At 37.7% G+C, this 27,927-nt stretch overlaps 1 protein-coding gene across 1 annotated transcript; it reads right to left on the reverse strand.

The window, feature by feature from the left end:
* Positions 1 to 524: 524 nt before the first annotated feature.
* On the reverse strand, positions 525 to 27,915 carry ZC3H11A (zinc finger CCCH-type containing 11A; the record flags this gene model as incomplete). Its single annotated transcript, XM_079696562.1, has 16 exons — positions 525 to 968; positions 1,385 to 1,452; positions 1,810 to 1,976; positions 2,579 to 2,909; positions 4,018 to 4,097; positions 4,606 to 5,109; positions 10,862 to 10,930; positions 13,011 to 13,109; positions 14,564 to 14,626; positions 15,434 to 15,544; positions 17,019 to 17,099; positions 17,361 to 17,477; positions 17,600 to 17,803; positions 19,670 to 19,793; positions 26,622 to 26,741; positions 27,862 to 27,915. The coding sequence occupies 16 exons, from the start codon at positions 27,913 to 27,915 to the stop codon at positions 710 to 712; spliced, it is 2,451 nt and encodes an 816-aa protein (XP_079552688.1). The 3' UTR covers positions 525 to 709.
* Positions 27,916 to 27,927: the final 12 nt, after the last annotated feature.

A 27,927-nucleotide genomic window follows, 5' to 3' on the forward strand; every position in this document is an offset into this window, starting at 1 on the left:
AAAATTAGTTTCAGAGGACCCCTGAGGCACTTTAAAGCCTTAAAAAAATTACAGTAATAATAAATCAGCTATTGCTCTTCAGAGGCTTACAGAGCAGTAGAAGCATGAAAATCACATCCAAAACGTTATGTCCAGATTACAGGTTTCCTGACCTGCTCAGCTGTCTCTAAAAGCTTAGTTGAATTCTCCAAATACCTTTAAAAAGACGTACAATTTAACACAGACTGAGTGGATTTTTTTTGTTTAGTGGTGGCATGAAATTTGGTCCTTAATGGTAGCAGCTGTCTTCATCGTTTTCAAACTCAGGTAACAATAGGTACGTTAGGACAATACATAAAAGAAATAATACAACAAAGGGGAAAAAAGCCAAAACTAACAAACACCTCAAGGAGTCACTAAGTTTTCTTATACCCTTTCACTGAGGTCTCCCACTCAGTCTTTTTGTGGAGAGAGGGGTAAGACAGAACTTTTTTCTCAAAGATGCTAAACAATGGCATCAAATGGACAAAATGACTACCAAAGGACTTAAAAAATCTGACCCCAAGGAATCCAGAACACACATGGATAATTCAGAGGTATACTTCTCATGTGGGGTAAATAAGACTAAAGAAATGATCATGTTGGATAAATGTTATATTAGATGAAACAAAGTCCAGTTTTTGGTGAGTCTTTTTTTTGTGTTTTTGTTTTAAATGTTCTACTACCACCTTCAGCTATCAATCATTTCTGATAGCTCAAGCAGAAGGTCATCTTCATCCTTCCCAGGATCCAGGTCAATCTCAGCTTCTAATTTGCCTCCTGAAATCTCCCATATTAATTTCTCAAAATCATCCTCCATAGGGAATGGTGGCTTTCCTGTTGAGGCAGAGCTGAGTCGGCGAGTTTTTGCGGCCACCTGGGATGAAGAAGGGCCACATACTTCTGGTGGGGAAGGATCTGAAGAGGACTGGGTTGGAGGCAGCACAAAACTGTAAGAAAAAAAACCCCAAAGGATTATTAGATAATTGCCCTTCATCAATGGTTGGCTGGACCACCCAGTCTCAGGTACACAAAGAATTTTAGCAAAGAGTTGTTTCTGAAGACACACATAAACAAAGAATTGTTTTACTGATTTGGGATAAAGCATTTTCATCCTTTAAAGAAGAATCCAGACAGGTGTTTAAAAACTGTTTTCAATAATACAGGCAAAATATAAACAACAGCACCAAAAGAGAACAGTAACCCTGAATATCATGTTTTCCTGCAATTAATATGAAGTTTAGCAGATTTATTTAGATGTGGCTAAACTGTAAATTTTTCAAATTATTTAGCAGTGTTATTCTCTAGAGAGCATAAACAATAACAGCGGCCTAAACTTTGGTTAAAAAGAACTGCAAGGTATTACCTGTCTCTAGGTTTTTCTGTCTCAGGCACAGTGACTGATTTGTCTTCAGAGAGAAGTGGGACAACACCCTACAAAAGTGAGAGTAAGGTAATTCAGTGGGAGAGTCAGGCCTTTAAATTTGAGCAGATTCATTTTCTCTGCTGCCTTCTTAGAACCATTCTTTAAGCCTGGGAATCCAAGAATAAATCCAAAGACTGAGGGTACAAATAAGCAAAATATCTTAATTAGGTTAAAAAAAAATTCACCCTGCCACTGCAAATGTTTAAGCTGTAAACATAATATACAGTAACAACCTAAACAACTAAAATGCTTAGGAATTGACAGAAACTATTACACACAATACAGAGAGAGCTAACAGAGAATTAATCTTGCCCACTTTCCTGCCACACAGACTAAAGTACCACTGAGTTGGATTTACTTCTTACCATAGCTGCTTTTTTGGCTGGGCTTTCCTGCAGGATGCTGCTGGAGGTGAGTATTTTCACAGCTGCAGTGACAGAAGAGTGGACCTCCACTGCCTTGCGTTTTGGGGCCACTCTGGGTGATGAGACAACTTGAACCACAGATGGCTTCACATTCACTTTAGTTTTAGCTACAAGACAGAAAACATCTGATTAAAAGCTAGAATAATCCCCTTTTTACATGGAGAATAACTCAGGATATCAAAATTCCTTCTCAGCAATAGAAACAGCACAAATAAGTAAAAAACGAACCAACCAACTAACCAAAAAAGAAAACCAGACTGAAAATGATCCACCAGCAATCTGCACTACACTTGGCCGTAATACATACACACACATGTGTATATATATACACATGTATCTACATATGTGTGTGTGTGTGTATATATATGTATACACACACACTCTCTCTCTCTCTCAAACAATTCCTTTCAGGGCCTCTTGAATTTGCTACTGCTCTTTGCTTCCCAGGTGTTTTTCTCCTTCAAAACCAGAGGGAAAAGGCACCATGGAAAGTTTTAGACAAAGCTTTATAAACAGCAATTTTAAATTGCAAAAAAGGAACTCATCTAGTCTTTCTGTCTCTTTAAATAGAATTTTCAGAAATATTACTACCCACCTGTGTGACCAGTATACAAAGGCAAATGAAATTCAACCCAATTATTGCCAGGCAGTCACTGAAACTTGGTAATTTTGAAATTCTAAAGCAAAATGTACTAGAAAAAACATTCACCTTTACCCCTTTTTTCCAAGGTCTGTGTTGCACCTTTCACATTCCGTTTTGAGTGCCCAATCCCTGAGGTTTCTACCTCTGTCTTCTGGGATAACTTTGAAGGAGGCCATTTAGTCAGGAGCTGTGTGATGTCTGGCACGGTAGCGAGCACTGGTTTCTCTGCTAACTGGGTACTGCAAGTGTCTAAATCTCCCGGAAGGAGTGTCAAAACTGATTTTTCCTTCTGTGAGGTTCCCTTCTCCGACAGTTTCTGCACATGCTTTTCTCTCACTGTCTCACGTCTCTTGGCTTGAATTATACTGATGTCAATTGCTGTGGTCTCATCTGAAGTCTATGGATAAATTTAAACAACAGAATTAAAATCTAGTACCTCTAACAACCTGTATGTTAATTATTGTTTATAAGTTACCAAGCTAACATCTAAGTCAAGCAAAGTTTCACATGATCTAGAACACAAGAGCTTTTGCCTTTTATGATATTAAATAGAAAGATCAAGATAAAAGATTAAAGATGTGTGGAACAATAAAAAGCCAAATTCTATAAGCTAGACTATCATGACCGTAAGTCTAACACAAATAGTTCCTAATCAGACACTTGCACAAAGGTGTATGTACAAAGACGTTCATTATCTTAACTGGGTAAAACAAAATCCAGTCCAGAAACAGACTATATTTGTGTAATAGAACACTATGTGGCCAGTAAAAGCAATCGTCTTAAAGAATTATTAATATGGTAAAGTCAAAGCAGGCTGCAAAATGATACACTGTAGAGATTCGCCTATGTTCTAAATATGAGTTAAACATTAAACACATTCACGTACATACATATACAAAGAAAAGGCCTGAAAGAAATGCATGAAAAAAACTAAGGGTGGTGACATCTGGAATGTGGAATTATAGGGTTCCTTTTTTTTTTTTTTTTTTTTTGCGGTACACGGGCCTCTCACTGTTGTGGCCTCTCCCACTGCGGAGCACAGGCTCCAGATGCGCAGGCTCAGCGGCCATAGCTCACGGGCCCAGCCGCTCCGCGGCAGGGGGGATCCTCCCGGACCGGGGCACGAACCCGCGTCCCCTGCATCGGCAGGCGGACTCCCAACCACTGCGCCACCAGGGAAGCCTCACCTCATTCTTTTTAAAAAATAAAAATTCCTGAGTTTTATAAATGAGTAGCATTACTCTCAAAGGCAAGGGAAAAACTTAGTTTAAAAATATGAATGGACAATTAAAAACAACTTTAAAAGGGCAGAAAACACCGATATACACAGAAGTACAGAAAACTCTCATAGAAAATTATAAGCATAGTGAAAGACTGTTTACCTGGATATATCAGTGAAGTGTTAAATAGAAAACTTATAAACTAAAACTAAAAAGCACATATACCATTCATCTAGCCTTTGCTTGCCATGGACAAAATTATAAAATGATTCTAAATAAACTCACCTCTTTAGCCTCTGTTCTAGTAACACTGATATGAGAAGCAACAACACTTTCTTCTTCAAGTTTCCTCTTTTCTTTTATACCTAGATTCACATTAAACACATTGCTAGTAATTTTATTCATGCTGCAACCTCATAACAGATGAAGTTAAACAAAACTTTTCTTAATAAAAGTAATGATAAGATAGGACAAATAAAAATTGTGGACAAAATCTATTTAGTCCTCAAACAGATTCAAAATGCACATTAAAATATCAAGGTCTATATACAGTTGTTGTAAAGAAAGAGCTTAACAACTTTTTTGGGGGGTGGGGTGGGGGTGGGTGTTGGCACGCCTCACAGCTTGTGGGATCTTAGTTCCCCAACCAGGGATCGAACCCATACCCCCTGCAGTGGAAGCACAGAGTCCTAACCACTGGACTGCCAGCTTAACTTCTTTCAGTGCCCAGCTTAACTTCTTTTAATCCAGTGGTTTTCAAAGTTATCTGAGTAAAGAAAAGTTCTCACAGAATTCCTATGAATATCCTGTAGAATACTGCCCTTTGAAATATTATCTGGGGAAGCGGTACTACAGACCAAGTTCTTCTGTTACCTGTTTTTGTAGTGATCGGGAGAAGCCGTCTTGCCCCTGGGGTGGCCTCAGGCTGAGGCTGGGAGCTGGTGCTGCTCTTAGAACTCTGCTGCACCCTCAGAGCCTTCTCCAGTTTAATTTCCTCCAGCGTCTTGACATGCACTTCCTGCAAAGACTTCGCTCTACCTGCAGGTTCCTCTGACTGTCCTCTGCCGGCTACTACACGTGGCAAAACCACTGTTTTTTTAATTTCATATTCAGTCTTTAGCTTGATGCAGGTTACGTCCTTTTTGGTTTTTTGTCTCTCTGCTTCCTGCTGCCGGTGTTTCTTTTCAGCCAAGACCTCAGAGAACGTTTTGATTCGGATAGTGGAGGAGGTTCTTGCTCCTGTTGTAGAATCATCAACTTTTGAAGGTCCTTCTGTCTTGAGTTTAGTTTGCAATTCTCCACGTTTTCGACTGGCTCTTTCGCGACGAATTTCTTCCAATGTCTTCACGTGGATCTCACCAACTTTAGTAACTCTCTCTGCTTTCATGGGGGAAAAAAAAAAATCACTGTACTTGGATTTCATCTCTTAATAACTGACTTATGATCTCTCTATTCTTGGATCAGGACAGAGTCCAATAGAGTGGTATCACTTAGGCAAGCAATTAAAATGGTCAAAAGCACATTAGTTTCAACCTCAATTTTAGATAGTGGCCCTCAAGGAAAACTCTTAGGAGGCAAAAATTAGTGATTTGGATTGCTATTCAGAAGCTTATTCTTGAGGATCCTGAAAGCCATTTACTAGTTAGAGAAGCTTGTCATTATAAATCTTACCAATAAAAATAAATTCTTCTGTTTGTGCACAGATGCTAGACACTATGCTAGAAATATAATGGCAAGCAAAATGCAAACTCTGCCCACATGTATTGATAGTTCGCAGTCTAACGGACCAATAATTAAACAACAACAAAGTATGGTAATGATAACAGCTTTGATAAAGGAGGTAAAGTTGACCCTTAAACAATGCAGGGGCTGGGATAGAGTATTGGGGCACCAACCCCTATGCAGTTGAAAACCCGCATATGTAACTTTACAGCTGGGCTCTGTATCCATGGTTCTGTATCTGCAGATTCAACCAACCAACCATGGAACGTGTAGTACTGTAGTACATACTTACTGAAAACAAATCCACGTATAAGTGGACCCATGCAGCTCAAACCCATGTTGTTCAAGGGTCAATTGTATAATGCTATGTAGGAGCATACAGCAAGAACACCAACCATTTTCTACAGATTGGTTAAGGGAAGCTTTTCAGAGTAATATTCAAGTGACATTGAAAGGATGAAAAGGAAGTAGAACGCGTGACAAGACAGAAGAAAAATGAGAAAGGCCCAGAGACTGGCATGCCACTGAAGAGCTATTTTTAATGATACATTAATCATTCTATATTTGTTTAAACTAAAGAGAAAATTTCCCACTTGGCACATATGCCTGTCCTCATTACTGAAGGGCCTAAAGAAAGAAATAATGAAGCAATGTGAGAAAAATAAGAACAATTTGGAGATTATACACACACATATTTAATCACCAGCACCTTTTAAAGAAAGATCAAAACAAAAAATACCCTTTTACAACCTTAAACATATCACTTCTGTCTCACCTTCTGAATCTTTGAATATGCTGTCCCTTCTATATGGAATATTCTTTACTGGTCTCATTTCTCCTGCTGCTTAGTTAGTTTAAAGTGAGTTCAGCTTAGAACCTGACACCCTCCAGCAGTCTAGTTTGTTTCTCTGATCACAGCACTGATCACACAGTATAGTAACTCCTTGTAATTCCAACCATACTAGATATTTCATGAGAACAGTGACTATGCTTAATTATTTTAGTACAGTACCTGTCACAGAGGAAGTACTCACTGATTTTCTTAGGTTTTTTTAAATAAAAATTCTTCCATTTCAAGATGGTAGTCTGATCTCAAAACCACCACTTTAAGAAAGTATGTGAATGGTCAGTGGTTAAGAATCCGCCTGCCAATGCAGGAGACTCGAGTTCAATCCCTGGTCCAGGAAGATCCCACATGCCACGGAGCAACTAAGCTGGTGCACCACAACTACTGAGCTTGTGCTCTAGAGCCCGTGAGCCAGAACTACTTAGCCCTCGTGCCACAACTACTGAAGCCCGCATGCCTAGAGCCCAAGCTCCACAGCAAGAGAAGCCACCACAACGAGAAGCCCGCACAACACAACAAAGAGTAGCCTCCACTCGTCGCAAACTAGAGAAAGCCCGTGTGCAGCAACGGAGACCCAACGCAGCCAAAAATAAATAAATAATACATGTATTAAAAAAAAAAAAAAAAAAAAAAGAATGTGAATGGTGACACAGAGACCCTGTTTCCCTACACTACAAAATTTCATCAAAACAATAAAGAAGACATTAAAAGAATAAATCCACAATAGCAATGGAAAACAAGGATGCTACTGGCAGAACATAAATCTTGAGGAATTTGAGACAGAAAGATGTCTGAAATTACAGAAACAGAAAAACAGATAAAACCATAGGAGTGAGATCTGTTCTTCAAAAAACAGGCAAAGAAAACTGCCAAACTAGAATGAAAATTAACAGTGGTAGAAACTAAGGACGGTTTACAACAGAACAGCTGGATCAATCAAGACCTTCTCCTGAGAACTGCTCCCTAAAAAGAGGAGAATCTGTCAGGGAAGGGAGCACATTATGAGGATGTTGGGGCTGAAAAGAAGTAGAGCATGAACATTTCAGGCTTTCACAAATGCCAAGCAGAAAAAGGAGAGGTGAGGGAGAAAAGCAAAAAGCAAAGCTAGAAAATGAAATTAGTTACACTCTGAAAGAAAGGCTTTCTTACCATAGCAATCATATGAGCCCTCAGCCTTGCAGCCTACAACCGACACAAGCTGCCATTTAGTGCACCCTCTCTACTTAGGCAAACAGATCTCCCAGCCAGGAGAGAGGACCACTTGGGAAAAAGACCTTTAGATAATCACAGGCCCAGTGATTCTAGGTTGTAAGAAACCTAGGCCCAGTACTTACAACTATGAAAAAGCAACAGTAAAGATGAACCAAAATGAAGAGAAGCAATAAGGAAGACAAAATAACATACAAACCCATTAAAAAAAAAAAAAGATTCAAATTAGAAACCGCAATCAATGAAACAGAATAGAGAGCCCAGAAATAAACCCACATGCCTACAGTCACTTAATCTTAGACAAAGGAAGCAAGAATATACAATGGAGAAAACAGTCTCTTCAGCAGTCGTGTTGGGAAAGCTGGACAGCAGCATGTAAAATCAGTGAAGTTAGAACACACCCTCACACCAACATGTACAAAAATAAACTCAAAATGGCTTAAAGACTTAAATATAAGACATGACACCATAAAACTTAGAAGAGAACATAGGCAAAACATTCTCTGACATAAATCGTACCAGTGTTTTCTTAAGTCAGTCTCCCAAGGCAATAGAAATTAAAGCAAACAAAAACAAAACAACCAAATGGGACCTAATCAAACTTACAAGCTTTTGTACAGCAAAGGACACCATAAACAAAACGAAAAGACAACCTACGGACAGGGAGAAAAATATCTGCCAATGATGCGACCAACAAGGGCTTAATTTCCAAAATATACAGACAGCTCATACAATACAACAATTAATTTAAAAAAAACCCTATCGAAAAATGGGCAGAAAACCTAAATAGACATTTTCCCAAAGACATACAGATGGCCAACAGGCACATGAAAAGATGCTCAACATCACTAGTTATTAGAGAAATGCAAATCAAAACTACAATGAGGCACACTGGTCAGAATGGCCATCATCAAAAAGCGTACAAACAACAAATGCTGGAGAGGGTGTGGAGAAAAAGGAACTCTCCTACACTGCTGGTGGGAATGTAAACTGCTGTAGCACTATGGAAAACAGTATGGAGGTTCCTCAAAAACTAAAAATAGAATTTCTATATGATCATGCAATCCCACTCCTGGGCGTATATCCAGAAAAAAATATAATTCGAAAAGATACATGCACCCCGATATTCACTGCAGCACTACTTACAATAGCCAAGACCTGGAAGCAACCTAAATGTCCACTGACAGATGAATGGATAAAGAAGATGTGGTACTTATATACAATGGAATACTACTCAGCCATAAAAAAGAATGAAATAATGCCATTTCCAGCAACATGGATGGAACTAGAGATTATCATACTAAGTGAAGTAAGCAGAAAAAGAAAGACAAATACAAATACCATATACTATCACTTACATGTGGAATCTAAAATATGACACAAATGAACTTATCTATGAAACAGAAATAGACTCACAGACATAGAGAATAGGCTTGTGGTTGCCAAGGTGGGGGGGTGGAGGAGGGATGGATTAGAAGTTTGGGATTAGGAGATGCAAACTATTACATATAGGATGGATAAACAACGAAGTCCTACTTATAGCACAGGGAACTATATTCACTGTCCTGTGATAAACCATAATGGAAAAAATACGAAAAAGAATGTGTATATATGTATAAATGAATCACTCCGCTATACAGCAGAAATTAATGCAACATTGTAAACCAACTATATACTTCAACAAAATAAATTTTTAAAAATAAAAAATAAATTACTTTTAAAAAAGGAAAGAAGCCCCAGAACTGCCTGAAATCAGGCTGTACAAAAGGAGCAATCAGAGAACTAAAAAAAGTTCTTGGAAAATAAAAAGCCAAGTGACAAAATAAATCCAACCTAATTAAAAAAAAAAAAAAAAAAAAAAGACAAGGCTAGTAGAATTAACAGCCATCTAGAACAGGGTCAGCAAACTATAGTCCATGGGCCAAATCTGGCCATGGTCTAAATTTTATAAATAAAGCTTTACTGGAACACAGCCACACTCATTCATTTACATACTGCAAATGGCTGCTTTCACACTACAGTGGCAGAGTTGAGTAGTTGCAACAAGAGACTGTGAACCTCAAAGTCTAAAATATTTACCATCTGATCCTTCATAGAAAAAGTGTGTCAATTCCTAATCTAGAAAATATAACCAAGCAAAAGTCATAGAAAGTGAGGCAAAGAAACAAAGGAATGGAAAGTATGAAGGCAAGGTTAAGACACATGGAGCCTATGTCCAAAAGTTCCAACATCTAATAACAATTCCATAAAGAGAAAACAAAAAGAAGCGTGGGGAGGACATCCTCAAAGAAATTAGAGGAATATTTTCTACAACTAAAAAAGTTAGTTAAGTCCTTAGATTCAAAGGACCCACTAAACACTGAGCATAATGAACAAAAAGATCCATGTTTTAGATCTATCATAGTGAAGTCCCAGCCTAGTAGGAAGAAATAAGAGGAAATCCTCAAAGTTTCTGAACAGTAAATTCAGGTTGTTTACAAAACAATGTTTGACATCAGATTCCCTTTTTATGATACTTATCCTTATCTAAAGATAAGGATAGGATGAAAAAAGAAAAGCACAGGCTAACACCATTCATACATATAGATATAAAAATTTAAATGCATTACTGAATCCAGCAATAAAATATTTTAATAAAAAAGCTGGATGGCTGAATACACAAAATGTTCATTTTATTATTCTTTAAAATTGTACACAGGTATATACACTTAGGTAGTTATATCTCACAATTTAAAAAGTCAAAAAATTAGAGTACAGGAGGAATATGATGAAGAAAATTAAAATTACTTAAAAGTTCAACACCCAGATAAAACCAATGTTAATATTTCAGTGTATCTTTTTTTCTAGGCATATATTTTTATAGAACTGGAAATCATCTCACATGTGGACATTTTCCCTAAGGAATATGTTTCTATAATAAGAAAATAAACTTCATTCCCCACTCCCCCACCAAAAAAAGATTCGCATGTTGCCCTAAGACAAAAGCACTGTGTATACTTTCATAACCTTCCTTCGTTCAATACAAGGGGATAAGTTTCCCATATCATTATTGTTCAGAACATGACTTTTCATGACAGAAATTATTTTAGTACATAACTATCTTAATTCCTTTTTGTTAGATATTTAGATTATTTCTAATTTCTGGTTATTAATGCTATCATAAACAATCATTTTGCCACCTTTAACTACAAAAAGAACTCATTCCAGTGAGAAAACTATTACTTAAAAAGCAAACCCACAAAAAACAGAAAACATAAGCCCCAACATAACTCAAAAGGTAAACTGGAGAAAAAGCAAAGATTCTAATAGCAAGGAAAAAAATATCAGGAGCTGGCATTAGAGTTTACCTACCTGCTGCCTCCTCATTGTTGAGACCAGCTGACATGCCTAATCGCTCCTTCAGAGACTTGGAAACTTGAACTGTTAAAAAAAAAAAAAAAAAAAAAGTTGGGGACTTCCCTAGTGGTACAGTGGTTAAGAATCCGCCTGCCAATGCAGGAGACACGGGTTTAAGCCCCGCTCCGGGAAGATCCCACATGCTGCAGAGCAACTAAGCCAGTGCGCCACAACTACTGAGGCTGCGCTCTAGAGCCCATGAGCTACAACTACTGAAGACCATGCACCTAGAGCCCACAGCAATCATCAATCAATCAATCAATCAATCAATCAACGAACACTGTCTTTAAAAAAAAAGTTGAACAGAGACTTTTTATAGGTCAAAAATCTTTTTCAAAGGTCACGAATTAGGCTTATACTTGTTTTCTAATGAAAATGCTTTTCAAAAATCTATTCAGGTCTTAAAACTTTTCTTCTTCACAGTACAGATAGATCTATACAAATAATGGATTCTCTAGAGCACTTTGGAAAGCACAAAGAAAAAGTCCTCTCTTTTACATGTGAAAAGCAAAAATTACTGAATTTAAGGAAATAATTTTGTTACTGTGCAACATTCTAAAATCTTATCATTCTAAAATCTTATTGGCATCAAAAGGTTTTTTCCCCCCTAGATCCATCTGAAATATGCTCTTTAGTTATGAGAGTCTTCAGTACGATTGATAGGCAAAAGGGAAGGAAATCTGACTGCAAAGAAAAAAAGTAACTTCTGTTTACAGCTTTCAGAATATAAGAAAGCCCCCAAACAAAGTCTACTCGTCAAAGCCTCTTGCACTAGGGGAGAAGTGGAAAGAAGTATCTTATCTTCGGCAGAAGTTAAAACTAAACACAAGAAGGAAAAAACACCTTTTTTTCTAAAAGTAATTAACATCACTGCTTCACTGAAAGTGAGACAAGGGAAAAAAAATCCAACCCTTTACTTCCTTCTATAAATAAAACTTCAACTATAAAATCATTCTAACTTCCAAATATCTCTCAAATTAGTCTGCATCTCTTCATACCAACTTCCAGAACACTAAATCTATGACACTAACTCCTCTTGCCTGGATTATTTTAACAGCCTGCTAGCTCATTCCTGGACAGCACTCTTATCCCCTTTTCTCCATATTTTATTTAGATGATGGTTCCAAAATGCCAATATGAGGATCTCTGATCCTTGTTTATAACCTTCCCATTGTTTGCTACTATCTTAGGATAAGCCCAAACTCTCTAATATGGCTTAAAAGGTTCTATTATCAGCGGTCCCTAAACTTTTTGGCACCAGGGGCCAGTTTCGTGGAAGACAATTTTTCCACGGACCCAAGGTGGGGAGGGGGTGGTTTGGGGATGATTCAAGCGCATTACGTTTATTGTGCATTTATTTCTATTATTATTACATTGTAACATATAATTAAATAATTATACAACTCACCATAATGCTGACAGGAGGCAGAGCTCAGGGGGTAATGCAAGCTATGGTGAGTGGCTGTAAATACAGATGAAGCTTCGCTTGCTCACCTGCTGCTCACCTCCTGCTGTGCGGCCCAGTTCCTAACAGGCCACGGACCGCTACCTGTCCGTGACCCGGGGGTTGGGGACTCCTGCTCTATATGACCAATCCCTTCTTCCTCTCCAGTTACCATGCTCTTCATTCCAATTCTGATTCAGTCACAGTGAGTCCCTTGAGCTCTGTGCCTTCTGTGTATTATACTCTCTGCCTCTGGCCCTTCAACTTTACCTGGCTAAATCATGTTTCAGGTCTAAGCTTCAGTATCATTTCCTCTGGGAACCTTTCCCTGACAGATGGTGAGATTAGGTGCCCTTCCTATGTGCTCCTATAACGCTGTGTACTTTCTCCGTCACAGAATTTATCACAATATAGGGAAGGATTCCTATCTGCCATTATACTACAAGCTCCTGAGGTCTGTGATGGTGTTTATTTTTATCCAATGGTGTCTACCTAGAATCCAGCAGAGTAAACATTCAAATGTTTGTTGAACGAATAATAAAACAGACACAAGATAATAATCTTATTAACCTGAACAAAAAGAATGACAAACCATACCTGTTAACATTACAAGAGACAAGTGTCAGGATTACACACAAAAGGAATTTAGAACAAAAGTACCTTTCTTTGGTGGTGTGTCAGTGTTAGTCTCTGGAGCTTCAACTTTCTTCCCTAGCCTTTGTGCAAGGCTATGCTTTAATGTAGGCTCACGGTCGCAACCTACAAACAGAGAGAGGGAACTCAGTTTAAGATTTCAAGCCAACCTTTAGCAAGGTCAAGAAATACAAGCAAAAACAGACAATGTAGAATAATTCTGTAAGTTTTCTGCATTTATACGATGTGTTCATTCACTAGCTTCCTTATAACTCAATGTTAGAGAAGGAATAAAAATGTCCCAGAAAAAAGAGGTAAGGAAGGAGAATGTTAGAGAAGGAATAAAAATGTCCCAGAAAAAAGAAGTGAGGAAGGAGAATGTTAGAGAAGGAATAAAAATGTCCCAGAAAAAAGAGGCAAGGAAGGAGACAAAAAAAATTAGAAGGCACAAATTAACATTTACCAAATAACTAAAACTATAAATGGAGGATTATAAACCCTAATTCAAACTGAAATTCAGGATTAGGAATATGTGAAAAAAAAAAATCTTCAGGCACAAAAAAAATCTTTAACTGGCCAACTGTTGAATTCTAGGTTGATCTGTGATTAAATACAACTGGGATGATTAGGAGGACAGCAAAAGAACCATAAAATTTAAAATTTTCCAGGGACATGAAAACTCCAAAGGCCAAAGAGCCCCTTTCTCCAATTCCAGATAAGAAATCTAAGGTTATGAAAGATGCTGTATCTTACCCAAGTCACCAATTAGTGACAGAGCCAGGAGCTGAACCAAGTTTCCTGACTCCTGGTTTACTGCATTACACTGGTCAATACAAGCTGTTTAAATGTCACAAGTTTTTAAAAACTATTCTTTGGATCACTTGACTGAAGGTAGAACTTTAGCAGGGTCCCATAAAGACCCTACACAGAATGTACTTTTCTCTCTCCTCTTATTTGTAATTTAAATATACAACCCAAAATCACAAAGTTTATTACATATATGCTGATATTAAAATAGATTATTTCCGTAATTTTTTACCTAAATTTCTCAGGCAGCGAGAATGGTATAAAACAAAACACAAAACAGATAAGATTTCATATTCATAAGCACATTTTAAAGGAGTATGAAGGAACCTCTGAAGTCAGATAAGATTTTCAAAATAATTATTTTGAGACAGATACACTAGGGTCAGTACACAATAATTCAGTTACATGGTAAAATACTTCCCTAAGTATAAAACAGCACTAATAAAATTCAAGGACTGAATTTACATTAACTGGACACTTTGTTTTCCCTCTAAAAACTCAAATTTCAATTTATCCATAGAAACAGAGATATTCTTTACTCTTTTTTAAACGGAGCACCTTCTAAAAAGTTGGCCATGATCTAATTAAAACACTATAAATTTGTATAACTTCGCACATGTCAAAAACATGAAGAGATTTTATACATGCTTTCAGCCAGAAATACAAGGGAGTTAATATCAATATTGACAGGGCATTTGTATAAAGAGAATTTTGGAGGAGATATGTAATGCACAAACAAGCAGAAAACAAAGGATATGCTCAAAACATCTCACCTCCTGAAAATTTTCGTTTCCCCAGTTTCTCGGTTAGACTCAATCCTACCAAAGGTTCTTCTCCTAAAATGGCAAAAACAGAATTTCTCTACCATTAGCCAATTTTTCCATATTCAGTAACTACTAATGGGTACAAAGTATGCTCTGATATTAAAGTCTCTTGGAAATCAGATCTCAGTCTTAAGGAAAACTACCCACATTAAAAGAAAAAAAATCAACCTATTAAATAATAATTTAAATAACCAAATGCACAGCCCAAAGGGAAGCAATAGCACAGTCCTAATTAATAGTAGCCAAGTACACAAAGACAAGCTGTGTCTAACCAATTGATTATAAAACCCAAGCTATACCCTTGCTTGTGCACTTCCATATGTTAAATGAAATCATACTTTACTCCACTGCTAACTCTCCTATATAACGTTCCTTGATCACCCCAGCAAGAAGTGAGATCTCTTTCCTCTGATTCTTTGTTGTCTGAATGGCACATTTTAATGTATCTGCATACTACAATTACTTGTGGCATATTCCTTATCAGATTTAAAACTATTAAGGGAAAAGAATTTTACATTTTTCTATAACTTAAAAGGTTTATTACAGTTCTTTACTTACAATGGACAGTCAATAAATTTGTTGGATAAAATAAACAGTATATGTAAAGATCAAATACAATACATAATGTGAGAGCTGCATGATTAAGAATTTCATCTTTTTAAACAGTAGGGTCAAATGCACTAATTTTTCATCGTTCTATCCAATCAACATATTGAAGTCTCCCTGCAAATCCACCAATAAACCCAACCCAAGCATTTTGCTCTCCCAGTCATTTAAAAGTAGTAGGCTCACACCTCTTAAGACCTACCTATACCTCACCTTGTTTGTTGGACAGAGTTACTGTCCTCACCACAGTCCGGACATTCTCTTTTTCAGGACCTGGAATGGGCTGTGGTTGGAGTAAAGGACTGGAAACTCCCGAAGAACCTTCTAAATATAGAGAGTCAAAGAACAGTAAATAATTTAGGGAAAATAAGGCTATCAGAAGTCAAGAAATTCTGTTTTTTTTTTTTTTTTTTTTTTTTTGTTTGTTTTTTTGTGGTACGCGGGCCCCTCACTGTTGTGGCCGCTCCCGTTGCGGAGCACAGGCTCCGGACGCGCAGGCTCAGCGGCCATGGCTCTCAGACCCAGCTGCTCCGCGGCATGCGGGATCTTCCCGGACCAGGCCACGAACCCGTGTCCCCTGCATTGGCAGGCGGACTCTCAACCACTGCGCCACCAGGGAAGCCCAAGAAATTCTGTTTTTAAGACCAGGTAAATCCAACACAGACCACTGGACTACAAGTCAATCAGTTTTTCTGTTCCTGTTTGCCTACAGTGAAATGGAGTAGGGAAAGGGGAGATAATCTTATTTTTATATGCCTTTGGCACAATGTGAAAGTAAAATATAAAACTGTTTTGAGTGACTCAGACACTCCATGTACTTTTATTTACTAGGAAGGCTAACATTATCCTAAAGTTAACCTCAAAAGCACATCAGCTATTAAGTGTGTCAATTCAATCTTTTCCATCTATGTTCAATCATCTGCAAAACACAACTCCAAAGTTGCTACGGAACAATCTTTAGCAAGAAGGCACTCAGAACCAACCATTTGATTCTCTCTAAATACATTTCACACTATATAATTTTTAGGGTTGGAAATATAGATCAACCAGGCTAAGGCAAGCACCAGAAGAAAATCCTAGCAGCTCTTGAGGAAGAATTCACCTACTACAAAATAAACTTTTTCCTCTTTTAAATAATAGTTTAGGGAATTCCCTGGCAGTCCAGTGGTCAGGACTCCATGCTTCCACTCCAGGGGGCACGGGTTCGATACCTGGTTGGGGAATTAAGATCCTGCAAGCCATGCAATGTGTTCAAAAAAAAAAAAAAAAAGCTTATATGCTATTCTTTAGAGTTATATTTCTCAAAATAAACAAACAAGTTCTTTCAGGTTCTTCATTGTATGTGGCTAGCTCTGAACAGTTAGGGACTGAAACAGCTGCAATGGGTTAAAAAAGCAACTGTGATTTAAATAAGACTGTGTTTTACTTCAAAGAAGCCACAAAAGTCAAAATCTATTTGCTCATTTTGGTTGGTGTCAAGTGTCCTTATTATCAGAAGTATCTTTTTTTTTGGCTGCAATTGGGTCTTCATTGCTGCAGAAGTGTCCTTTCTATTCTTCTCTAGCAACATTCAATCCTCCGTGTCAGGATTTCCCTGGTGGTCCAGTGGTTAAGACACCACGCTCCCAATGCAGGGGGCCTGGGTTCCATCCCTGGTCAGGGAACTAGATCCCACATGCATGCCGCAACTAAGGAGCCTGCCTGCCGCAACTGAGACCCGGGGGAACCAAGTCAATAAATAAATTTATTTATTTATTTTTTAAAAAAAGCCTCCATGTCAAAACTCCTGATAACTCACCACCTTGCTTCTTTGATTTTTCCTTCATTTTCTTTGATTTAATTTCTTCAAGAGTTTTTATCCCAAAATTCAAACATTCACCTAGGAATGCAAATAGCAACCACATGAGGAACCAGCACCATTTCATCTTTGCATTTTATTTGTACACAGCTGGCATTCAAATGTTTGTTCAATGAATAAAAGAAATTGTGGTGTGTGTGTGTGTGTATAATGGGCGCAAGGAAGATGGAGGTGGTGGTAAACATGAACTAAATTTCAAAGGTATTTAAAATAGTCTGGACTCACTCAACAGTGCTGTAAGATTTATGAACAGGAACCAGCATCAATATAGCCTCTTCTTACCTTGTTTTAAATTGACCCCAGGTTTCCGGGCAGAAGCCACTCGTAATCCATTATGAACTTCAGGAGTTGGTTGCAGGGTAGGTGTTTTGGTTTCATCACCTTCCTCAGAACACTGATCTATATTATCAAAATTTAAGGCAAATTTCCAATTAAAAACAGGTCTAGACCTTTAGGTCTGATTCTAATTCACTAAGTTACCCTGATCATTTACTTGCCTTAAAGAAAGAGCTAAAGCTTACCATCATCATCTTCATCATCATCTGCAGCATTGATTACCACTGGTGGATGTGTAGGGCTAGGAACATTTTCTGAACTTTCCACTTTCATAACACTTCGCAGTTGAGGAGAGGGATTAGACTGGACAGATAATTTGCTCTGTTGAACTGTGAGCTGGCTAGCCTTCACTTCCTCTTCTGGAGACTCAGGCACAGTGGGCAACACAGCTAGACATACAAAGTTAGTCATAAATTAAAAATAGAAGATACAGTCCCAATTCATCAAAAATCTCGGACAGAACAGTATGGAGGTTCCTTAAAAAACTAAAAATATAACTGCCATATATCCCAGCAATCCCACTACTGGGCAAATACCCTGAGAAAACCATAATTCAAGAAGAGTCATGTACCACAATGTTCACTGCAGCTCTATTTACAATAGCCAGGACATGGAAGCAACCTAAATGTCCATCGACAGATGAATGGATAAAGAAGATGTGGCACATATATACAACAGAATATTACTCAGCCATAAAAAGAAACGAAATTGAGTCATTGGTAGTGAGGTGGATGGACCTAGAGTCTGTCATACAGAGTGAAGTAAGTCAGAAAGAGAAAAACAAATACCGTATGCTAACACATATATATGGAATCTAAAAAAAAAATGGTTCTGATGAACCTAGGGGCAGGACAGGAATAAACACATAGACGTAAAGAATGGACTTGAGGACATGGGAAGAGGGAAGGGTAAGCTGGGATGAAGTGAGAGAGTAACACTGACATATATACACTACCAAATGTAAAACCGATAGATAGCGGGAAGCAGCCACATAGCACAGGGAGATCAGTTCAGTGCTTTGTGACCACCTAGAGGGGTGGGATAGGGAGGGTGGGAGGGAGACACAAGAGGGAGGAGATATGGGGATATATGTATAGCTGATTCACTTTGTTATAAAGCAGAAACTAACACACCGTTGTAAAGCAATTATACTCCAATAAAGATGTTTTAAAAAAAAAAAAATCTCCAACCACCTATCATAAGTTTGGTGATTTTCTTAGAGCATTATGTCCTTTTAATTTACGTCTTTTAATTAAAATTTTAATCTAATTTTTAATTTCCCCATTTTCCCAATGAGGTTTTAAACTCCCAGGGAGGGAAAATGTGGCTTTCAGCTAATAACTATTCACTGCATGTAAACACACTCAAAGTGGGTGCTCAAAACAGAGAATAAACAGGAAGCTAGATGCACAGTAACTGTTTACAAATTCTAGACGTTAAATATTAATACTGAAATTCTAGGCTTTTTGATCAAGCAGCAGCTTTTTAAAGAGATAGCGGGCAATACTTCTGAATTAAACCAGAAAGGAATGAGCCTTTTTCCCCCTTAAATAGAGATAAAAATATATAACCATCAAATTTTAATCACATAGCAGATGTGGCTTTTAAATGGCTGATCACTCCACTAGGAAATTACTTTAAAAGGACTTTAGAAATAAATACTAGCTTTTGGCAGAGTGTAAGTTTCATTTTAGATTACACCCTAGAGCAGGGGCAGGGTTAGCAAATGTTTTTCTGTAGAGGTATATAGTAAATATTTTAGGCCTTGTAGATTTTGTCTCAACTATTCAACTCTGAAGCAGTAGCACAAAATCTGGCCACAGAAAATATATAAACAAATGGGTAGGGCTTCATTTCAATAAATCTTTATTTTACAAAATAGGTGGAAGACCAGACTTGCCAACACCCCTGGCCTGGAGAATCAAGTTTCTTTTGAAAATCTCTATAGATATGATAAGAAAATGGGAAATGAGGTAATATGCTACAGTAATCTAAACTCTCTTGCCAAGAAACATTTGTGAAGCAGCATGGATTTTGGCAACAAAGTTTTAATTGTGACTGCTATTTTATTGGCTTATGACTGTGTACAAGTCATTTAACCTTAATAAAGTTCAATACCCTCATCTGTGAAGCGAAAATAATACTGCTCTCTCAAAAGACTAAAAGAAGGCAATGTTTATAAAGTACTCTGTACATTGTGCATGTAGGTGTTCATTATACAGTAACTATTCTTTTAAAATTGAAACAAATCTCACTTTTGCTTGGAGGTAGGAAAAGGCCATCAACAAAACGTCCTTTGTTGTGATGAAAAGCACAGTTTAGTTTCTGACATCCCACTGGCTGATTTTCCCAGTAACAAGGAATCTCACTGCGTTTTTTCTGTAAGAGGAAAAACACATTGTTTTCAAATAAAAAATAGTGTGACCTGTATTAACTTGGTCATGTTTTCTGGACAAAGTTCATACAAGGTTAAAAAATCTGAGGCATATGAAATGATTTTGAGTATGAGGCAGAAGGGTTGCTGAAAGTAACTTATTCTAGCATGACAGAGAGATGAAAGGAGCAGGGAAGTAGTCTGCTATTCTTTCCTCCTTGCCCTCATCCTTGAACTCCTAAATGTCTACATTTCATTTAGAAAAGCAGGGTAATATAGTAGGGTAAGATTATGGAATCAATGATAAGAGTCAGAATCTCTATTATGTTACTTATTGACCATGTGATGTCAAATAATTTAATACCTCTTAGTCTCACTTTCCTCAGCTATAAAATGGGAGTAACAGTAGCTATTAATTAGTTTCTCATGAGAATTAAATGAAATAATGTACATTAAGCACTTAGCACACAGAAAAGACTCAATAAACTGCAGTTATTATTTGAAGCTGAGAGTTCAAGACTTGGAAAAATTCTTCCCATTCGTGACTTCTAAAGGTTCATGTAACACACTAGGGTGGTATCTTTCCTTCCCAAGCTACCTCGCTCTTATAAAAGGGAACAAGAAAAACAAGAATACCGGTACATCTAGAATGATTTGCTGGATAACAAGATATATGTCCAAGAGAAACACATACATAAGTTCTAATATACACATTAGATGTATATAAAGAATATTCAAAGAACACTATTTGTAACAGCTCCAAAATGGAAACAAACCAAATGTACATCAACACTAGAATGGATAAATACATTGTAGTATTTTCATAAAATACAATGCTATCCAGTAATGAAAGGGAATAAACTTAACACCATGGGTGCAGAACAAAAGAAGCCAGACACAAAAGAGCACATACTGTATGATTCCATTTATGTAAAGACCAAAACAGGCAAACTCCTCTATTGCAGAGTAGTCAAGACGGTGATTACTTTTGGGGGTGTGGTGAGTGACAATGAAGAGATAAAGGGGGAAGACAGAGTGTTGGAAATGTTCTATTTATTGATCAGGGTGCTGGTCTAGTAAGTATATTCACTTTGTGAAAATTCTTCAACTTGTAAGATTATGATATGTGCACATTTCTATATATACTTTAACAAACAGTTCAATAAAGAAAAAGAAAAAAAAGACGTGGTAAGCACTTCTGAAAAGCAACTAAATTCTGATTAATAACCTGCATTATGTTGGATCTCTCATAATAAGCAGCCTAAGGATTAAATTTCCGGGAAAGAACAGAAGCACTACTTCAGAAATTTTTAAATATGGAGGAAAGAAACAGAGGAACAATGACCATCACAAAAAGATCCCTAAATGTATCAAAAAGGGCAAAGATCCCAATATCTACTACATTGGGAGATTGATAATTTGATAATACATTGTGTTGGTAGGGATGTGGAAGAATCATGGAGTCCCGCATACTGATAATGAAGATATAAATTAGCTCAACATCTCTGAAAGGCGACTGGGTAAAAACTATGTAAAAAATTTATGTCCTGGGGCTTCCCTGGTGGCACAGTGGTTGGGAGTCCGCCTGCCGATGCAGGGGACGTGGGTTTGTGCCCCGGTCCGGGAAGATCCCACATGCCGTGGAGCGGCTGGGCCCGTGAGCCATGGCCGCTGAGCCTGCGCGTCCGGAGTCTGTGCTCCGCAACAGGAGAGGCCACAACAGTGAGAAGCCCACGTACCGCAAAAAACAAAACAAAACAAACAAAAATTTATGTCCTGCATTTACTGCCACATATTTTAAAAAAGTATAGCAAATAACTTTGCCTCTGAAAAAACTGGATAGTATTTATTAGTCTCCCGTTACACTTAAAAGGTAAATATAATAGATACCATTGTTTTTTAGAATAACAACAATTATTCTATTACTCCTTGAGGCAGAATCTAATGCCAATCTTCCTTGCTCCTGGATTTGTGTTTGCTTAAGTTTTTACTTCTTTCCTGAAAGCAATCTTCAAATTACTGGATGACTACTGTGATAGCATCCTCTTTATCACATGACGTTTATTTGATCTGTTTAATACTTTTACTGAATTTTGTTTCAAAATAAAAAGTAATACATAAGCAATGAAGATGACTTGGAAAATAAAATTAATGCCTGTTAGGCCATTACCCAGTGAGAGTCACTTATTTTGGTATAGAATTCTTTTTCTTAAAAAACAAAAACAAAAACCTGTAGAATGTATTGATTCACACTTAAAAGAAAGTTGTTCCATATAATTCTGTACATTTTCACTTAGCAACACATCCTCCATAGTAACATTCTCCTATATGATTACTCCTTTAACTTTTTAATAGTAACATAGCACATGGTCCAAAGATACACAGTTAATGCTCACATTATTTAATTAGCAAATACTGAACCATTCTGCTCAAGGAAACAAGAGTTGGGTTCCTGAAAGCTCCTGGTCACATTTTCATCAAGTGATCAATACATAATCTTGTTTTATGTGTGTCTGTGTTTAAAGACACCTTATTTAATAAATATCATTGGGGACTTCCCTGGTGGCGCAGTGGTTAAGAATCTGCCTGCCAATGTAGGGGACACAGGTTCAATCCCTGGTCTAGGAAGATCCCACATGCTGTGGAGCAACTAAGCCCATGTGCTACAACTACTGAAGCCCGCATGCCCTAGAGCCCGCACACCACAACTACTGAAGCCCGCACACTCCAGGGCCTGCGTGCCGCAACTACTGAGCCCATGTGCTGCAACTACTGAAGCCTGCGTGCCTAGAGCCAGTGCTCCACAACGAGAAGCCACCACAATGAGAAGCCCGCACACCACAATGAAGAGTAGCCCCCACTCGCTGCAACTAAAGAAAGCCTGTGCACAGCAACAGACCCAATGCAGCCAAAACTAAATAAAATTTTAATAAATATCATTGATTCATTAACACTGAACTCAAGGTCAACAGCGCTGTAACTCACACTTGAATGAAGCTTATTGAACACTCGTGTTTTCTACACAAGGCACATAAGAGCTTTCTTGCACTTAGGGACATTACATACAGCACTTCAGCACTACACTTGGGGGCCATTTAAAACAGCAAAATCACAAACAAAAAGCACAAAAATGCAAACAAACATGGCATTAAATAGATCATGAAGAAGACATCTGTACTGATTTTGGGGTTATAAATAAATTTTAGCATATATACAAATTTGCAAATATGGAACCCATGAATAATGAAAGTCGATGCATCTAGAAAGGGGGGTATACAGTAAAACAACTCCTTACCATTCCCGTCTCCACTCTCCTATAGCCATTGTTGTTAGGTTTCTCCTTTATACTTCCAGAGACATTTAAAATGCATATACGAGTGAAAAACAAATATAAATTCTTTTCCTTATTTTTTTTTTAACACAAATGGTAGTATATTACACACTTTATTCTGTCCTTTGCTTTTTCAGTGACACTATATCCTGATCTTTTCATATAAATAAATAAGTAGTATCCCTTTAAAATTTTTTGGTAACAGCTGCCCAGCACTCCACTGTATGAACGTAATAAAATTTGTTTTAAATGAAGGTTTGGTTGCTTCATATACTTTACATATTACAAATTATGTTACAATGAGTAATTCTGCATAGATCTCATTTTGCACATGAGTACAGATGAGACAAAGGTACAAGCAGTTAGTAGTTTTGAAAGATGCAGCCAAACAAGCCTCTGTGCAAAAAAGAGTTAACAGAGTAGCCCTAAGCCTGCAGTCCTCAGACAGCCTGCTTGTAAGGCTGGCCCTTTCCTGGCATGTGGGAAATTGGCTCTTATAATGCTCCTGGTCAGTTAACTGATCACTGTGCCTGGACTGTTCATGCAAACAATATGGCTTATGCTGAACACCTGACATCCTTCTAGGAGACTAGAGTTTTGGTATGTGTTAGGTAGAGGGTGCCTATGTGACCAACCCCAACAAAAAAATTTGGATGCTGATCTAATGGGCTTCCCTGGTCAAAAACACCCCACACATGTTGCTGCATTTTCACCACTGGGCAAGTGTATGTTCTTTGTGACCCCTTATAGGAGCGAAAGATAATAAAAGAAACCGACACATGGATTCCTCCAGACTCTGTTTTTTTTTCTTTTATGATCAGTGTATCCTTACTATATCACTGTAATAAATCTTAGCCATGAATAAACCATATGCCAAGTCCCATGAGTTTTTTAGAAAATCTCCAAACGCAGATGTTCTTAGAGACTGATACACCTTTCCTAGGAGGTGCGCCAGTTTACACTCTGCTCGCAATGTTACAACATGATTTTTTGAAAGTTCCAGAGTATTTCTTTTTCTCAATGTATTTAATGAATTCCCTATTTGGAAGACAGCATAGAATGTAGTTGAGAGACCATAAATCTGAAACCAGAATGGAGTAGTTATATAACCACAGGCATACAAATTGCATATTCAGTCTCTTTCTTCTTTCCCCACCCCCTCTCAAACAATTCAGTCCAAAGTCATTAGGTGAAGCTGAGAAAGGTAGGCATTCATGTTGGGAGAGGGAAGGGCAAGTGGCCCAGAGCAAGGTGTTGGAGGTTGACTGAGATGAGGAAGGTATCCACGTGACAAGGTGGAACCGGCATAGGGTGTCAGGGTTAGTAAGGCATTTGTGTAGGAGGATGGCCTGGCACAAGGTTGGCGCCTGAGAAGGGTGAGCAAGGCTTTTATGCAGAAGGGATCCTAATGTAGGGTGAGGAGGGTATACTCATGGAGTGTCAGCCTAGAATGGGCATCAAAGATCAAGTGGGGTGAGGAAGGCAGGCTCTTCTGAGTGGGTCCTGGTACAGTCAGAGAATGAGCAGGGTGAGGAAAACAAGCATCTCACATGGGAGGGCTGCCCAACACAGAGTATCAAAGCCCAAGGATGTGAAAAAAGCATCCATGAGGTCCGGAGCAGGGTGAGGAAGGAGTCCTCACAGTGGAGCAAGGTGGGAGGCCTGCCCTGGTACAGGATGTCAGAATCGAAACAAGGTGAGAAAGACGTCCTGTGCAGGAGCAGCCTCATGTGACATCAGAGACTGAGAGGAAGAAATAGGCTGTGATACACTGTCTAGTTTACATAACTAGGGGACTGATCAAGTAAGATTAAGAACAATGGAAATCAAGTTTTGGAGAAAAGAGTTACAAGTATGAATAAGGAGAAGCCTAGACAAAACACTGTAGTGTTGGTAAATTGGAAGCATCTATGTGAACTCATGATTTTCAATACTTAAAGTAATAAACAATGATATAAATGTATTTATATACATTTATGTATTCCTCTGTTCTGTCCACTGCATGCCTGGAAGCAGTGACACTCCAGGAGCAGTTACACTAGAAGGAACCAAGGCTCCTTGCAGAAATGGCTGATTCCACAACTGGAGGAGGAAAAGTACCAGATGAACCTGGATAATCTTGTTAAGCCACAAAGTGAAGACATGTTCAAAGAACGATGGAAACATCAAAAAGACACAAAAACCAGCTTTAAGGTCTCTTACTGGCCCAAACGGAGTCAACCTGAGGATAAAAAATGATAGTAGTGACATATAACACATTGAATAAAATAGGAAACCATGAGTTCCCACATAAAAAGCTAGGGAAAAAAACCTTGAGAATTTGATGAGGAATGGGATAATTACAAGGTCTCCAAGTTCCTCTCCACAAAATACTTACTAAATACAAAAAGGAAAACTTTATAGTGAAGCAATCTGGTGGATACCACCTTAATGAAGTGATCAAAGTTAACACCACCAGTAATGGGATAATTAATATTGTATGCCACCCAATGGTAAGCAATGAGAAGAATATGACCTCTGTGATATTCCTGCCAAATATACATGACCTGAATTTAGTAATGAGAAAATATCAGATAAACCCAAATTGAGGAACACTACAGAATAACTGCCCTAAGACTACCAAAACTGTCAAGGCCAATGAAAGGCAAGAAAAGACTACCTGTTCTAGACAGAAGGAGACTGAAGAGTTATGGCAACTATATGCAACACTTGATTCTGGACTCACTCCTACTGCAATAAAGGACATCACTAGTACAATGGCAAAACGTGAATGGGATCTGAGGATTCAATGAAAATAATACATATATGTTAATTTTCTAATTTTGATGGTTGTATCACAGTTATGTAAGAGAGTATCTTTCTTGTTTGCAGGAAACAGTCATGGAAGTATTTGGAAGTGATAGGAAATGTCAGTAATCTACCCCTAAATGGCTTAGAAGAAAGTTTTATAATACTGTACTTGCAAGTTTTCTCTAAGTTCAGATTGCTTTAAAATAAACAAATAAACATAGAGGGCTTCCCTGGTGGCGCAGTGGTTAAGAGTCCACCTGCTGACGCAGGGGACACGGGTTCGTGCCCCTGTCCAGGAAGATCCCACATGCCGCGGAGTGGCTGGGCCCGTGAGCCATGGTCACTGAGCCTGCGCGTCCGGAGCCTGTGCCCCGCAACGGGAGAGGCCACAACAGTGAGAAGCCCGCGTACCGCAAAAAAATAATAATAATAAAAAAATAAAATAAACATAGAAATATAAATACCCCCCAAATATACATATATAATTTTTACACTTTGGACAGATTACCAAACTACTTTTAAGAAATATGATACCAATTCATACCATATAACATCTAGATATTAAGTGAACATTTTAATGAGAGAAATTTCACTAGGTCATTAAAAAAATTTAACCCACATGTTACATGAAATGTTGTTTTTTACCCCCATATTTTTTTATTGGCTCATCAGGACACAAGACTACTTACTATAATACAGACTGAAAACTTACATCAATCTTCATGTGCCGAAACCTGCACACCTGTCGAAAACAGCGCCCTTCCTGCCATAACGTGCAAACTGTTTCATTTCCTAATGCAGCTTCACAGTGACGGAATGGACAGCTGTCACCCTGTAAACAAAGAGAATAATACAGAAAAGAACTGTGGTACCAAACTAGATCCCAGGCAAAATGTTCACTGTACATTTCTTGGTATCTAGGCAAACACAAAGGAGTAAGGAGAGACAGGTAAAGTAGAAAACAACTGAGATGAGATGACACAAACAATCTGAGGTCAACAAATTTTTAATTTCCTAAAACCTATTTCTTGACAGCATCCTATATCTGATCTGACAACATGAATGACACGAGCTGAGAGATGGGGCTGAAAAAGACAAATGGGAGTATTAGGTACTCTTTAAAAATATATTTTACTGTTAATCTTCAAAACCATTTCATACATCCTGGCTTGTGTAACTAGTTTTTAATGGAAAATTAGAAAGTAAGTTAATAGATTAGAATTTAAGTATAATTCCATACTTCACTATGTATTTCATAAGTTAATATCTGAAACAAAATGCTACTGTTGTGCAACTTGCTATATAAAATCAAAGCTTTGCTCAAAACTGACAATTTTAAACATAGCACCAATATGATTTAAGAAAAATTTTTGAAAAAAAATACACATGTATAGAATTAGTCATAAAGGAACAACAGAAAATAGCAGACAGACCTAAATGGAGCTATAGAAGAATCAAGCTGAAAAACAGGAAGCTCTGACAAAGAAAAAGCAATAAAGCTGCAAAAGCTTATTTAGAAAAGTGGCTTTAGTATTCAGCAGAAAATCTGAAGCAAGAAGTCAAATTCAACCCACGACAATTTCTGCAAGTACAATACAACCCACCCATTCATTTTAACACAAAGTAAATAAAAGCAAAGTTGGCCAGCCACAGTTAAAGTGTTCCTAATTCCAAAAGCACCCTGAACGGATTAATTACAGCTAGAAGGACACTGAATGATGATTAAATGCTATGAACATTTTTATTTTTGGAGAATATGGAGAACATAAAATGAAGAGAAAAAAATGATGAAGAATGAATTCCCTTAGGAATGCTACCCTTTACTAAAAAATTGACAGCAGATAATAAATAGCTGAGCAAAACATAAAGACGACTTGGTATATTGGGAAAATCTTATCCAATTTTATGAGGGAAATCATAGAAAGAAATGATTTAGAGATGCCAATTCTTACTTTAGTACATGTAGAATAGAAAAAAAAATAGCAGTCTTCTTGTTTATTAGGCATGCTGAGTAGATC

The sequence above is a fragment of the Hyperoodon ampullatus genome, assembly GCF_949752795.1.
Source record: "Hyperoodon ampullatus genome assembly, chromosome: 2".
Classification (NCBI taxonomy): domain Eukaryota; kingdom Metazoa; phylum Chordata; class Mammalia; order Artiodactyla; family Ziphiidae; genus Hyperoodon; species Hyperoodon ampullatus.